This window comes from Hyperoodon ampullatus (genome assembly GCF_949752795.1).
Source record: "Hyperoodon ampullatus genome assembly, chromosome: 10".
Lineage (NCBI taxonomy): Eukaryota > Metazoa > Chordata > Mammalia > Artiodactyla > Ziphiidae > Hyperoodon > Hyperoodon ampullatus.
Window position 1 is genome coordinate 40,480,305 of NC_136923.1, and position 12,664 is coordinate 40,492,968.

Genomic DNA, 12,664 nt, shown 5'->3' on the forward strand with positions numbered 1-12,664 from the left:
AAGATATTATCATTTCAACACATAGTGTTAAAAAGTTATCAATAGTTTATACTTTTTTCCCAACCATCTCTCTTTTTAAAAAATATTTATTTATTTTATTTACTTATTTAGGCTGCGCCAGGTCTTAGTTGCAGCACGCGGGATCTTGGTTGCGGCATCTTTAGTCGCGGCATGCAGACTTCTTAGGCGCCGCATGCATGTGGGATCTAGATCCAACCCGGGTCCCCTGCATTGGGAGCGGAGTCTTACCCACTGGACCACCAGGGAAATCCCCCCAACCATCTCTTGGAAATCAGGTGTGTATTTGACACTTACAGTACATCTCAAAAAGACGTTAAATTTTCAAGGATTAAAGGAAGTATAGTCTCAGCAAAACAATAACCTTGTGTCTGATGGAAAAATGTTTTAGACTTCTTCATTATTCAGTTAGATATTAATTAACAGGAAGTAAAATTAAGAATGCAGTTCCTCAGTAGCATTCGCCACACCTGAAGCGTTCAAGAGTCACTGGCAGCCAACGGCTGCCGGAGCGGACAGCGCAAATGGGACCCCCGCGGCGGAAGTCGAGGCGGGGAGATTTGGAGAGGTAGCTGCAAACCACGAGGACAGGGTACTGGACACCAAGGGAGGAAACCCCGCCCCACCCACAAGGAAGGCGAGCAGTCGGGAGGGGTGATCTGCACAGCCCACAGCGCGCACCCTCCATCTCCACACCTCCTGAAGGACCAGCCTCAGCCTCGGATACCGCCCACGCCAGCCCGGCGCCTGAGGTCGGAGCGCCCGGGGGAGACGGGGGGCGCGGTCACCCTCTTCTCGCCCTGGCACTTCGCCAGCTCGCCCGACTCACCGTCCGCTGCCAAGCCGGAATTGCTCCCGCAAGGTCCACATGTGCGCCTGGGTAGGCAAGGCGGCAGCAATAACGGTACCACCTTCTGCGTCCAGTCGCTAAGAGATCTCACAGCCCGCCCCTGGCCACGGGCGGTGCAAAGGGAAGGACGTGCGTCTGCAGGAAGTGCGTCACGGCGCAGCGCGTGGCCTGCCGGGAAGCGTAGTTTCGGAACAGAACGCGACCCCCGCGGGTCGGAGAAAGACTGTATTATCGCGTGGACCTGCTGATTTCTCCTCCGGCACGTTTTCTGTTTTTACCACCGGTACCCATAAGCAAAACGTAGTCTTGTTTCCATGCTTTTAAACATTCTATAAATAGCCTTATAACGTATCTACTAGCTCATTTTGCACAGTTTCTTTAATGATATACGGTAATCCGTTCATTTTTGTTCACAGCTGTATGGTATCTATTGTAAAAATAGACCAATATTCCAATTGGTTGTTATCCTGTGTGTCTCCTTGCACACCCATGGAGAGTTTCTCTAGGGCAGCAGTTCACAAACTTTTTGCTGCAGTAATCCTTTTACACTCTTAAAAATTACTTTTTTCCAGTTTCATTGAGATATTACTGACATACAGCACTGTATAAGTTTAAGGTGTACAGCATAACGATTTGACCTACATATATTGTGAAATGATTACCACAATGTTTCATTAGCATCCATCATCTCATATAGATACGAAAAGGAAAAAAAATGTTTTTTTTTACTTGTGATGAGAACTCTTAGGATCTACTCTCTTGACAACTTTCAAATATATCACACAGCAGTGTGAACTATAGTCATCATTACATCCCTGTACTTTTGTATCTTATAACTGAAAGTTTGTACTTTTTACAACCTTCATCCAACCTCCACCCACACTCTAACCACAAATCTGATCCCTCTTTTTATGAGTGTGGTTGCTTTTTGTTTGAACGGCATTGAGAAACGGCCACAGTGATGTGTTTAATGCCAGAGGAAAAGCCATGAGGGGCACGCTTTTCCAGAGTTACAACTGTCAAGGGGAAGCAAAACCTTAAGGGTACTGTAACTGCAGGCTTAGCCCTGAGACTGAACTGCGTCTCTGTGAGTGTTTAACAAATGCCTGGCCCCTCCGGACTGTCACCTCCATGTGAGCAGGGACAGCATCCCCACCAGCACTGCACACAGAGCAGGTCTCCTTAAGTCCCTACTGGGTGTTGGAGGAAGAGGGCAGAGGTGTGTGAAGGGCATGGGAGGGACCCGAGAATGGAGACGCTGTGCTGGACCTCTTGGCCCTGCTGCCTCTCCCCATGCCCTCCTGGAAGGAACAGCTGCCTCACCCATCTCTGTGTTAACAAGAGTGATCCTCTCTCTCTCTCTCTCTCTCTCACACACACACACACACACACACACACACCCCCAAGAGGACTCTCAGAGTTAAGGACTTGGTGGTCCTGGTAAGATGGAGGAGGGGAGATAAGTGAATTTGAATGTGGACGAAATTGTTTTCAGAAGAATTTATTTTTCAGAGTCCAAAAGTCTGAGCCAGGATAAGCTGATTCTTAGCACTATTCACTGGGCTGAAATATCCCAAAGATATCTTTGATTCTCTGAGCAATTCTCTCAGTCTTTTTGCCTATCTTCTCCCATCTCTCTGGAGGAAGTCACCCAGCCAGCGAAATAGCCCCACACTCTGAATTTGTGAAACAGGAGGAAACAGGCTTCTTTTGGGGATTGGCTCAAGATTAAGGCAGTACCACACCCCACCTGAACACCCCCATTCCTGGGCCACCGCAGGAAGCTTGGGGCCCCAATTCACTTCCAGTGTGACGCTTGGAGCATGTGGTTGAATATCTACACCCACAGACGGATGAGAAAACTGGGGCCCACAGGTGGCAAGGGGTTTCCCAGGGTCACAAGCCCATCCCAACAAAGCTGGACTGGTGCAGGGCCTGAAAGCCCATGACTTGAGTCAATGCCTCTTAAACTTCAGCACAGTCAGAATCCCCTGGAGGCCTGGTGAAAATGCAAATGGCTGGGCCCCACCCCAGAGTCTGATTCAGGAGGTCTGAGTGGGACCTGGGAATCTGCCTTTCTGTCAAGTTCCCAAGTGGGACCCCACTTAGAGAACCACTGCTCTAAGGGATGGCAGAGCCAGTCCTGGAGACCTGGGGCTCGGGTGAGGGAGGGACCAGGGTAGGAGGGCCTTTCTCTGCCCTGGATGGGGCAGCAGGTAATTGGTCCAAAGGATGTTCCACAACCCACCCCATTATCAGCTCCATAACACAGAAGGAACCACTCACCTCATTACAGTTCATGTCAAATTGGTCCTTGGACTGGTCCAGGGTGACTGTCCCCGCACACTCTTTCACCAATTGGAAGGGGAGGCTCGAGGTCAAACTGGAACCCCCCCGGGCTATCACCTCCCAAACTCAGCCTACGGACTGGAAATCTTCCCCAAAGCCCCCTATTCAGCTCCCTGGGAAGCATCCACCAGTGCCCCCAGCCCCCAGCCTCACCTCATTCTCCTTGAAGTCACACTGCTCCGGAGGCTGCTGGGTCGTCCTGGGGCACACGGTCTCCTTCACTGTGAAGCTCACTGGCTTCAGGGTGCCTGGGTCCTCATCCTGGTCAAGGATCAATGTGGGGAGACTGGGCTGAGGTTCATGCTTCCTTCTCTGATCTGTCTCCCTACCCCCACCTAGACGGCAGCCTCTCCAGCTGCTCTGTGTGCCTGGCCCTGGGCTTGGTGCTGGGTGCACGGGGGAAGGGGACAGAGCCCACTCCTGGCCTCGTGGGCACACAGAGAGCAGGAGCAGAACTCACACCATCTCTGATGAGACCACCTGCACCTCTGAGGGGCTGAGGGAAGTCAGGGGCCGCCTACAGGGAGAGACCTTGTCACTGGCACCTCCAGGCTGAGCAGAGTCATTCCCTGGTAGAGAGACACCGAGTTAAGAGGGGACTTAAATCAGGGAAGTCACATGGCAGAGCCAGTGACCCCCCACTATCCCTGGAGTTCCCAGAGAACCCTTAGGCCCAAAAGGGGTGTACAGGGCTCCTGTTCCAACAGTAGAGATGCTAAGGCAGGAAGCCTCATGCTGCAAGGGGACCCATCTCTGGGAAGGTTTCCTGGAAGAGGTGGGAGCCCACCTAGAGGGAGAAGTGCCTTCCTGACAGGAGGTACAGCCTGAGCAGAGGCGGTGACAGTGTGGCCAGGGGTGGTGGGAGACAGCACCCTCCCCAGGGTTCTCCTGACTCACGGTCTAGGGAGGCGGGTCCAGCTCCAGGAGGCGGTAGAGATTAGCTTCTGAGGACCGCTGGTTGAGCTGATCCAAAGCACGAATCACAACCTCCTTGTAGCTGAGGGCCCGGGCGCTGGCCGAGGGCACCACTAGTCCCAGCAACAGTAGCCACAGTGGCCACCACCACAGGGCGAGGCTGGCCCTCTGGGTCTCCATGGTCCCCAAGTCGGCCTCCTCCCAGCATGCAAGACCCTCCTTTATGCTCAACCTGGGCCTGATGCAAAGGCTCAACCAGGAGCCTTCCTGACCTGCCCCATCCCTGGCTACCTTCCAGGATGTTGTCCGGGCTTTCTTAAGCCCCTGCGTTGCCTCACAGGATTGCTGGGCAATGGGAGTGGGAAGCCTCCTGTGAAGGTGAAGAAATGGTTTCTCCATCTCCCTGACAATGTCTTGGCCTCTCCTGGGGACCATGGGGAGTGTCATAGGCAGGGTTGCTCAAGAGTGTTGAGTCCTCCAGGAGAGGGAAGACCAGGATCTGTCTTAGGTCCCCTCTGCCTCCACACCCTGGCCTCCTCAGGAATAGGGTAAAGGAGTGATTCAACAGCAACCTCCAACTACAGGCACTGCCTGGAACCCAGTAGGAACTCAGTTAAACTTTGATGAATGGAGGACAGTACGAACCACATCTAGAGCCTTATCCATCCAGCAGTCCGTAGGCAGACAGTCAAGCCCTCACCATCTTGTTCTCTGGGCCCAGCCCTCAGCCAGTGAGCCCTGTCTGTCCCCTCTCCTGGATTCTTCTCCACTGCTTTCTCAGTCTAAAAATGTCCTGTCCCCGGGCCCCGCCAAACACGACCTATTGTCCTGGCCCTTCCCCAAAGGAGCCTGAGAAAGAGTCACCTACACCACTGACAACACTTCTTTGCAGGCTCACATTCAAGGCCATGGCAGGCTGACCAGCCCTCACTGGATCCAGAGGCCCCTCTCAAGCCTTGTCTTTATCTCCACAGGCACTGGAGACACTCTGTCCTTCTGAAACTGCCCCCTGCCCGATTGTCCCGTGCTGCCACTCTCCTGGGTGCCCTCCTGCCTCCCCTGTGGCTCCTGCTCAGTCTCCTCCAAGGACCCTCCTCCTAAAAGGCAGGGCTGGCACAGGTGCATCCGGGCTGCTTCTCCTCCCAGTCCTCACACATTCCTGGGGACACCCCTTCTCAAGATACCAGTTACCAAGGACACACATCACTGGTCTGTATCTCTGAGCTCAAGACTCCCATGAGTGCCCCTGGTTGTCCGCACTGGGCTGTTGGCTGCTGTTGGCTGGGTGCCCCCACAGGAGCCCTGAGCTGAAAGCCTGGGAGCCCCACCTGCTCCTTCTTCCTCCTGAGGACACTCCCTCTGGCCTCCCACCAGCCCTGCCCAGCTCCTACCACCGTCTTCTTTCCTCCCAAGCGTAGCCACAGCCTCCAGACTCCACCTTCTCTGGTTCCAGGCTCTCCCCAGACCACTGTCCGCCCTCCACACCATTGTCTAGGGGTTCATGCCAAGCACTGATTTGGCCATTTCCCCCGCTGCCTTGAGGCAGGGGCATCGGGGTCTGGGTCTTGATGCTCCCTGCTGTCCTCAGCCCCTGCCCTGCAGGCCTCAGGTGTCAGGCTGCCCCATCCACCTCAACCACTCAGACAGCGCTGAGCCCCCTGCTCTTCCCCATCTCTGCGCCTGGTCCCTCTGCTTGCCCTTCCGCCTGGGGAAGTCTTCCCTGACCTCCATCCAGAAATGGCACCTCCTCCTCTTGGCTCCTACAGCCTCAGGAAGTCTCTTCTGATTTAACCCCAAGTGACTCCGTGTCCAGTGCTCTGGTTGAGTCACCAGGCAGGGATGGCCAGTGCTCGGGGGTGGAGGGAGCACAACTGGGAGAGATAATGAGCCAAAGTGTTAGAGGGGCCCAGAGACCATGAAGCAAATTCTGATCCAGTCTCCCATGGAATGGCCATGTGACTGGAGGCCTGTGGGACTCTTGGCAGTTGGCTGGGGCACTTCGGAAGGTGGCAACCGGGAAGGATGGTGCTGGTTGCGCACTCAGCCTTGGAGAAGGAAGGAGAGGTGGGCTTCTGTGCAACCTGGTTTCACAGTCCAGGTGTTGCCCCAGTGGCCTCTTGGTCAAGCTGTGTCCTTTCCCCAAGTCAAAGGAGGAAAAGAAGGTGATCACAGTAGAAAATAATTAGCAATACACATATTACCGCTGTCTGGTGACCCTGAAATCGTCACTGTGCCCTCCTGCCTCTGTGCCTTTGTATTTGTTCATTCTTCAGACTGAAGTCCCCTTTCTCGTCCTTCCCTGAATCCTTAGGAGGGTCCCCTGTCTGGTCCGCAGGCAGCACCTCTCATGGTTGGGGGAGAGCCTTCCCTTCCTCCAGCATCTGGCTTTCCTGGTTTAGGCCTCACAGCCTGTCAGAGCGGAGGTCTTCTCAGGAAAGACACAACAGCCCTTGTCCCAGGCAGGTTGCCCCTGACTCCACTTCTGGTCCTTGAGAAATCCTCATGCAACCTTCACCCCAACAAACTCAGGTATGAGCCCTGATCCTGCATCTCCTCTCTCCTTTGCTCCTCCCAGCCATCCTTCCTGTCCATGAGACTCATGGCCATTGTACCTGCAGGCTTAGCCCTGAGACTGAACTGCGTCTCTGTGAGTGTTCAACAAGATGCCTGGCCCCTCCGGACTGTCACTTCCATGTGAGCAGGGACATCATCCCCACCAGCACTGCACACAGAGCAGGTCTCCTTAAGTCCCTACTGGGTGTTGGAGGAGGAGGGCAGAGGCGTGTGAAGGGCACGGGAGGGACCCGAGAATGGAGATGCTGTGCTGGACCTCTTGGCCCTGTTGCCTCTCCCCATGCCCTCCTGGAAGGAACAGGGGCCTCACCCATCTCTCTGTTTCGTGCCTGCATTCACACACACACACACACACACACACACGGCATCCCAGAGTTACGGATTCAATCTTGGTAAGTGGGAAGAGGGGAGACGAGTGGAACTGAAGTCTGGAGGATACTGATTTCACAAGAATTTATTTTTCAGAGTCCAGTAGCCTGAGCCAGAATAAGCACACAATTAGGACTCTTCTCTGGCTCATGATGCAAAACCATGATGTGCTGATTATCTGCACATTCTTATCACTATTATGCGACACATTTGCGTTGGCTGTGGTGGCGCCCATGGTAGCTTTGTAATCCTGACACTCTGGGCCTGTGAACCAGGAAGAAACAGGTTGCTCTTGGTGCTGCACCAGCATCAACACAAGACCCCTCCCCACCTGGACTTCCCTTTTCCAGTGTCACACCAGGATCCTTGGGGCCCCAGTTCACCCTGTAGCTGTGACCTGTGGAGCTTGTAGTGAATCCCGACACATACAGGCAGAAGAGAAAACTGAGGCCCACAGAAGGCAAGGGGCTTCCCAGGGTCACAAGCCCATCCCATCAAAGCTGGATGACAGCAGAGGATGAAAGCTCCAGTCAGTGTCTTTCAAATTCAGCAGTCATAATTCCCTGGAGGCCTTGTGAAAATGCAAATGGCTGGGCCCCAGACCAGAGTCTGATTCAGGAGGTCTGAGTGGGACCTGGGAATCTGCCTTTCTGTCAAGTTCCCAAGTGGGACCCCACTTAGAGAACCACTGCTCTAAGGGATGGCAGAGCCAGTCCTGGAGGCCTGGGGCTCGGGTGAGGGAGGGGCCAGGTAGGAGGGCCTTTCTCTGCCCTGGATGGGGCAGCAGGTAATTGGTCCAAAGGACGTTCCACTACCCACCCTCAGCAGCCCCTGCAGCACAGAGGGGCCACTTACCTTATTACAGGCGATGTCGAAGTTACCCCTGACCTGGTCCAGGGTGACTGTCCCCACACACTGTTTCACCAGCTGAAAGGGGAGGCTCATGGTCAAACTGGAACCCCCAGCCCATAAACTCCCAGCCTCACCCCAGGTGCTGGAAATCTTCCTGGAAGCCCTCAGTTCAGATCCCTGGGAAGCATCCGCCAGTGCCCCCAGCCCCCAGCCTCACCCCATTCTCCTTGAAGTCACACTGCTCCGGGGGCTGCTGGGTCGTCCTGGGGCACACGGTCTCCTTCACTGTGAAGCTCACAGGCTTTGGGGTGTCTGGGTCCTCATCCTGGTCAAGGATCAATGTGGGGAGACTGGGCTGAGGTTCATGCTTCCTTCTCTGATCTGTCTCCCTGCCCCTCATCTAGACGGCAGCCTCTCCAGCTGCTCTGTGTGCCCGGCCCTGGGCTTTGTGCTTGGTGCACGGGGAAAGGGGACAGAGCCCATTCCAGGCCTCGTGGGCACACAGAGAGCAGGAGCGGATCTCACACCAACTCTGACGAGAGCACCTGAACATCTGAGGGGTTGAGGGAAGTCAGGGGTCGCCTGCAGGTAGAAGCCTCATCACTGTAACTGCCAGGCTGAGCAGAGCCCTCCCTGGTAGGGAACAAAGAAGTGCAGAGGGGACTAAAGCCAGGAAGTCACATCACAGAACCAAGGACACCCCCTCCATCTTTGGAGGTCCCAGAAGCCCCTTAAGCCCAAACAGGGTGTACAGGTCGCCTGTTCCCACAGTAGAGATGCTAAGGCAGGAAGCTCTCATGCTGGGAGGGGACCCAGCTCTGGGAAGGTTTCCTGGAAGAGATGGGAGCCCACCTAGAGGGAGAAGTGCCTTCCTGACAGGAGGTACAGCCTGAGCAGAGGCGGTGACAGTGTGGCCAAGGCTGGTGGGAGACAGCACCCTCCCCAGGGTTCTCCTGACTCACGGCCTTGGGAGGCGGGTCCAGCTCCAGGAGGCGGTAGAGATTAGCTTCTGAGGACCGCTCGTTGAGCTGATCCAAAGCACGAATCACGGCCTCGTTGTAGCTGAGGGTCTGGGCACTGCCCGAGGGCACCACTAGTCCCAGCAGCAGTAGCCACAGTGACCACTGCCCCAGGGCGAGGCTGGCCCTCTGGGTCTCCATGGTCCCCAAGTCGGCCTCCTCCCAGCATGCAGGACCGTCCTTTATGCCCCTCCTGGGCCTGATGTAATGGCCCAACCACGCATCTTCCTGACCTGCCCCATCCCTGATCTCCTCCCCGGCTGTGAGCTGGACTTGCCTCAGCCCCTGCTGTTGCCTCACAGGATTGCTGGGCAGTGGGAGCGGGAAGCCTCCTGTGAAGTTGAAGAAATGGTTTCTCCATCTCCCTGACAACGTCTTGGCTCCTCCTGGGGCCCATGGGGAGTGTCATAGGCAAGGTTGCTCAAGAGCATTGAGTCCTCCAGGAGAGGGAGGACCAGGCTCTGTCTTACGTCCCCTCTGCCTCCACACTCTGGCCTCCTCAGGAATCAGGGTGAAAAAGTGCATTCTCTACTGAATCTCCGGTTCTAGGCACTCCCTGGCACCCAGTAGGCAGTCAATTAACATTTGATGAGTTGTTGACAGTTCCACTCACAGCTAAGGACTTACACACCCAGCCAGTCCCTAGGCAGACACAAAGCCCACACCATCCTTTGCTCTGCGCTCAGCACTCAGACAGTGAGTTCCATTTGTCCCCTCTCCTTGATTCTTCCCCACTGCTTTATCAGCCAAAAAATGTCCTCTCCCCCGACCCCACCAAATGTGGCCTATTGCCCTGGCTTCTCCCCAGCCAAGCCTGAGAAAGGGTCATCTACACCCTGACCATACTTCTTTGCTCTGTCTCACCCTGAAGGCCACTGCAACTGGACAGCCCTCCCTGAATCTGGGGGCCATGCTCAAGCCTTATCTTTTTTTATTATTTTATTTATTTCTGGCTGCAGTGGGTCTTTGTTGCTACGTGTGGGCTTTCTCTAGTTGTGGCGAGCGGGGGCTACTCTTTGTTGTGGTTCGCACGCTTCTCATTGCGGTGGCTTCTCTTGTTGTGGAGCACGGGCTCTAGGCACACTGGCTTCAGTAGCTGCGGCGCCTGGGCTCAGTAGTTGTGGCTCGCGAGCTCTAGAGCGCAGGCTCAGTAATTGTGGTGCGTGGACTTAGTTGCTCCGTGGCATGTGGGATCTTCACGGGCCAGGGATCGAACCCGTGTCCCCTGCATTGGCAGGCGGATTCTTAACCACTGCGTCACCAGGGAAGTCCCTCAAGCCTTATCTTTATCATCACAGGCGGTGGAGCCCCTCTTTCCTCCAGAAACTGACCGATTGTCCCCTGCTGCCACTCTCCTGGGTGCCCTTCTGCTGCCCCCGTGGCTCCTGCTCGGTCTCCTCCAAGGACCCTCCTCCTAAAAGGCAGGGCTGGCACAGGTGCATCCGGGCTGCTTCTCCTCCCAGTCCTCACACATTCCTGGGGACACCCCTTCTCAAGACACCAGTTATCAAGGACACACATCACTGGTCTGTATCTCTGAGCTCAAGACTCCCATGAGTGCCCCTGGTTGTCCGCACTGGGCTGTTGGCTGCTGTTGGCTGGGTGCCCCCGCAGGAGCCCTGAGCTGAAAGCCTGGGAGCCCCACCTGCTCCTTCTTCCTCCTGAGGACACTCCCTCTGGCCTCCCACCAGCCCTGCCCAGCTCCTACCACTGTCTTCTCTCCTCTCAAGCATAGCCACAGCCTCCAGACTCCACCTTCTCTGGTTCCAGGCTCTCCCCAGACCACTGTCCGCCCTCCACACCATTGCCTAGGGGCTCATGCCAAGCACTGATTTGGCCATTTCCCCCGCTGCCTTGAGGCAGGGGCATCGGGGTCTGGGTCTTGATGCTCCCTGCTGTCCTCAGCCCCTGCCCTGCAGGCCTCAGGTGTCAGGCTGCCCCATCCACCTCAACCACTCAGACAGCGCTGAGCCCCCTGCTCTTCCCCATCTCTGCGCCTGGTCCCTCTGCTTGCCCTGCCCTTCTGCCTGGGGAATGCTTCCCTGACCTCCAACCAGAAATGGCACCTCCTCCTCTTGGCTCCCACAGCCTCAGGAAGTCTCTTCTGATTTGACCCCAAGTGGCTCCCTGTCCAGTGCTGTGGATCAGACACCAGGCTCGGGGCACTGGTGCTGCAGATAGAGGGGGCACAACTGGGAGAAATAATGGCCCAAAGTGTTAGAGGGGCCACAGACCAAGAAGGAAATTCTTGTACAGTTTTCTGGAGGAATGACCATGTGGTTGTGAGGCCTGGGGTAGCTCTTGGACTCAGCCGGCCTGCGGGACTCTTGGGGGCACGGCCAGGGCACCTCAGAAGGTCGCAACTGGGAAGGATGGCGCTGGTTGCGCACTCAGCCTTGGAGAAGGAAGGAGAGGTGGGCTTCTTTGCAACCTGGTTTCACAGTCCAGGTGTTGCCCCAGTGGCCTCTTGGTCAAGCTGTGTCCTTTCCCCAAGTCAAAGGAGGAAAAGAAGGTGATCACAGTAGAAAATAATTAGCAATACACATGGTTACTGGCTATTAGGTAACGCTGAAATCCTCCCTGTGCTTTCCTGCCTCTGAAACTTTGCATTTGCTCACTCTTCCGACTGAAGTCCCCTTCCCCATCCTCCCTAGATCCTGTGTAGGTCCATAGACTGCAGCTCCCGTGGTGGGGGCCTGCCTTCCATGCCTCCAGTCTGGCTTTCCTGGCTTAGTCCTCACAGCCTGTCAGAGCGGAGGTCTTCTCGGGAGACACACCACAGCCCTTGTCCCCAGGTGGGTTTACCCCTGACTCCACATCTGGTCCTTGAGAAATCCTCATGCACCTTTCACCCCAACAATCTCAGGTATGAGGCCTGATCCTGCAGCGCTCCTCTCCTTTGCTCCTTCCAGCCATCCTTCCTGTCCATGAGACTCTGGGCAGGAAGGGGAACTGGACCTCAGGCTGCTGTGCCCCCAAATGTTGGGGAACACCCACCAGCTCCCTGAGTTGTCCAGTTCATGAGGAAAATGAAACCTACAGGTTAAATCACTCAAATAAGGATCTACCATCCAGGAAACAGGAGATGCAAGACTTGGACCAAATGCCCCGACTCATCCACCACGCTGGTCGTCTCACAGGGACCCGGGGAGGGAATTCGGCCCTCCCTCCTGCCCTCTGCAGTGAGCAAGGAAGGCAGCCACGGCTGATGTGAGGGTGAGGACTTGGGTCAGGGCTGAGTGTCGGGACCCTCTCTCTGCTCCGGGTCAGCTTCTTCCTTCCCACTTCCCACTTCATGTGAAGCAAGGAGCTGCGGCAGGTTACATCCTCCTGGAAAGCCCTCAGCCCAGCTGAGGTTTCCCAGGCATGGGGTTTGGTGAAGGAGGCCAGCTGGCAGGAGGGCAGCGCCACCCCTCTCTGGGGGTGGGTACATAAATCCAAACAGAGGCTGCATCCGCCACACTGTAGCCAGAATACTTGGTGGCATCAGGGTGACCGTGCTGCTGCTGCTGCTGCAGAGCCAAGCGTGAGGCTAACCTACCTCCCTGTCCAAGGACCTCAGCTTGCGCCAGACTCCGGCTCCGGATCTCACCACCAGCCACGACAACAAACATCCAACCAGCTCCTCTCCGCAGCATCTGGGGCTGTGTGACAAGGGGGCTGGGCCCAGGTGGAGGCTGAGTGGGAGGGTGCCTGAGCTTTGCAGAAGAGGGCCACT

The 12,664-nt window shown here is 55.7% G+C and overlaps 1 protein-coding gene and 1 pseudogene across 2 annotated transcripts; both read right to left on the reverse strand.

The window, feature by feature from the left end:
* Window positions 1–731: 731 nt before the first annotated feature.
* LOC307058892 (cathelicidin-4-like) lies at window positions 732–4,312 on the reverse strand (annotated as a pseudogene). Its single transcript has 5 exons — window positions 4,115–4,312; window positions 3,371–3,478; window positions 3,155–3,226; window positions 960–1,036; window positions 732–894 (listed from the first exon to the last, which is right to left on the reverse strand). The product of its transcript is annotated as a cathelicidin-4-like (transcript).
* Window positions 4,313–7,249: 2,937 nt separating this feature from the next.
* On the reverse strand, window positions 7,250–9,087 carry LOC307058893 (cathelicidin-1-like; the record flags this gene model as incomplete). The annotated part of the gene is made up of 4 exons (XM_079712597.1): window positions 7,250–7,339; window positions 7,931–8,002; window positions 8,145–8,252; window positions 8,890–9,087. 4 exons carry the CDS (start codon window positions 9,085–9,087, stop codon window positions 7,250–7,252), a joined length of 468 nt encoding a protein of 155 aa, XP_079568723.1.
* Window positions 9,088–12,664: the final 3,577 nt, after the last annotated feature.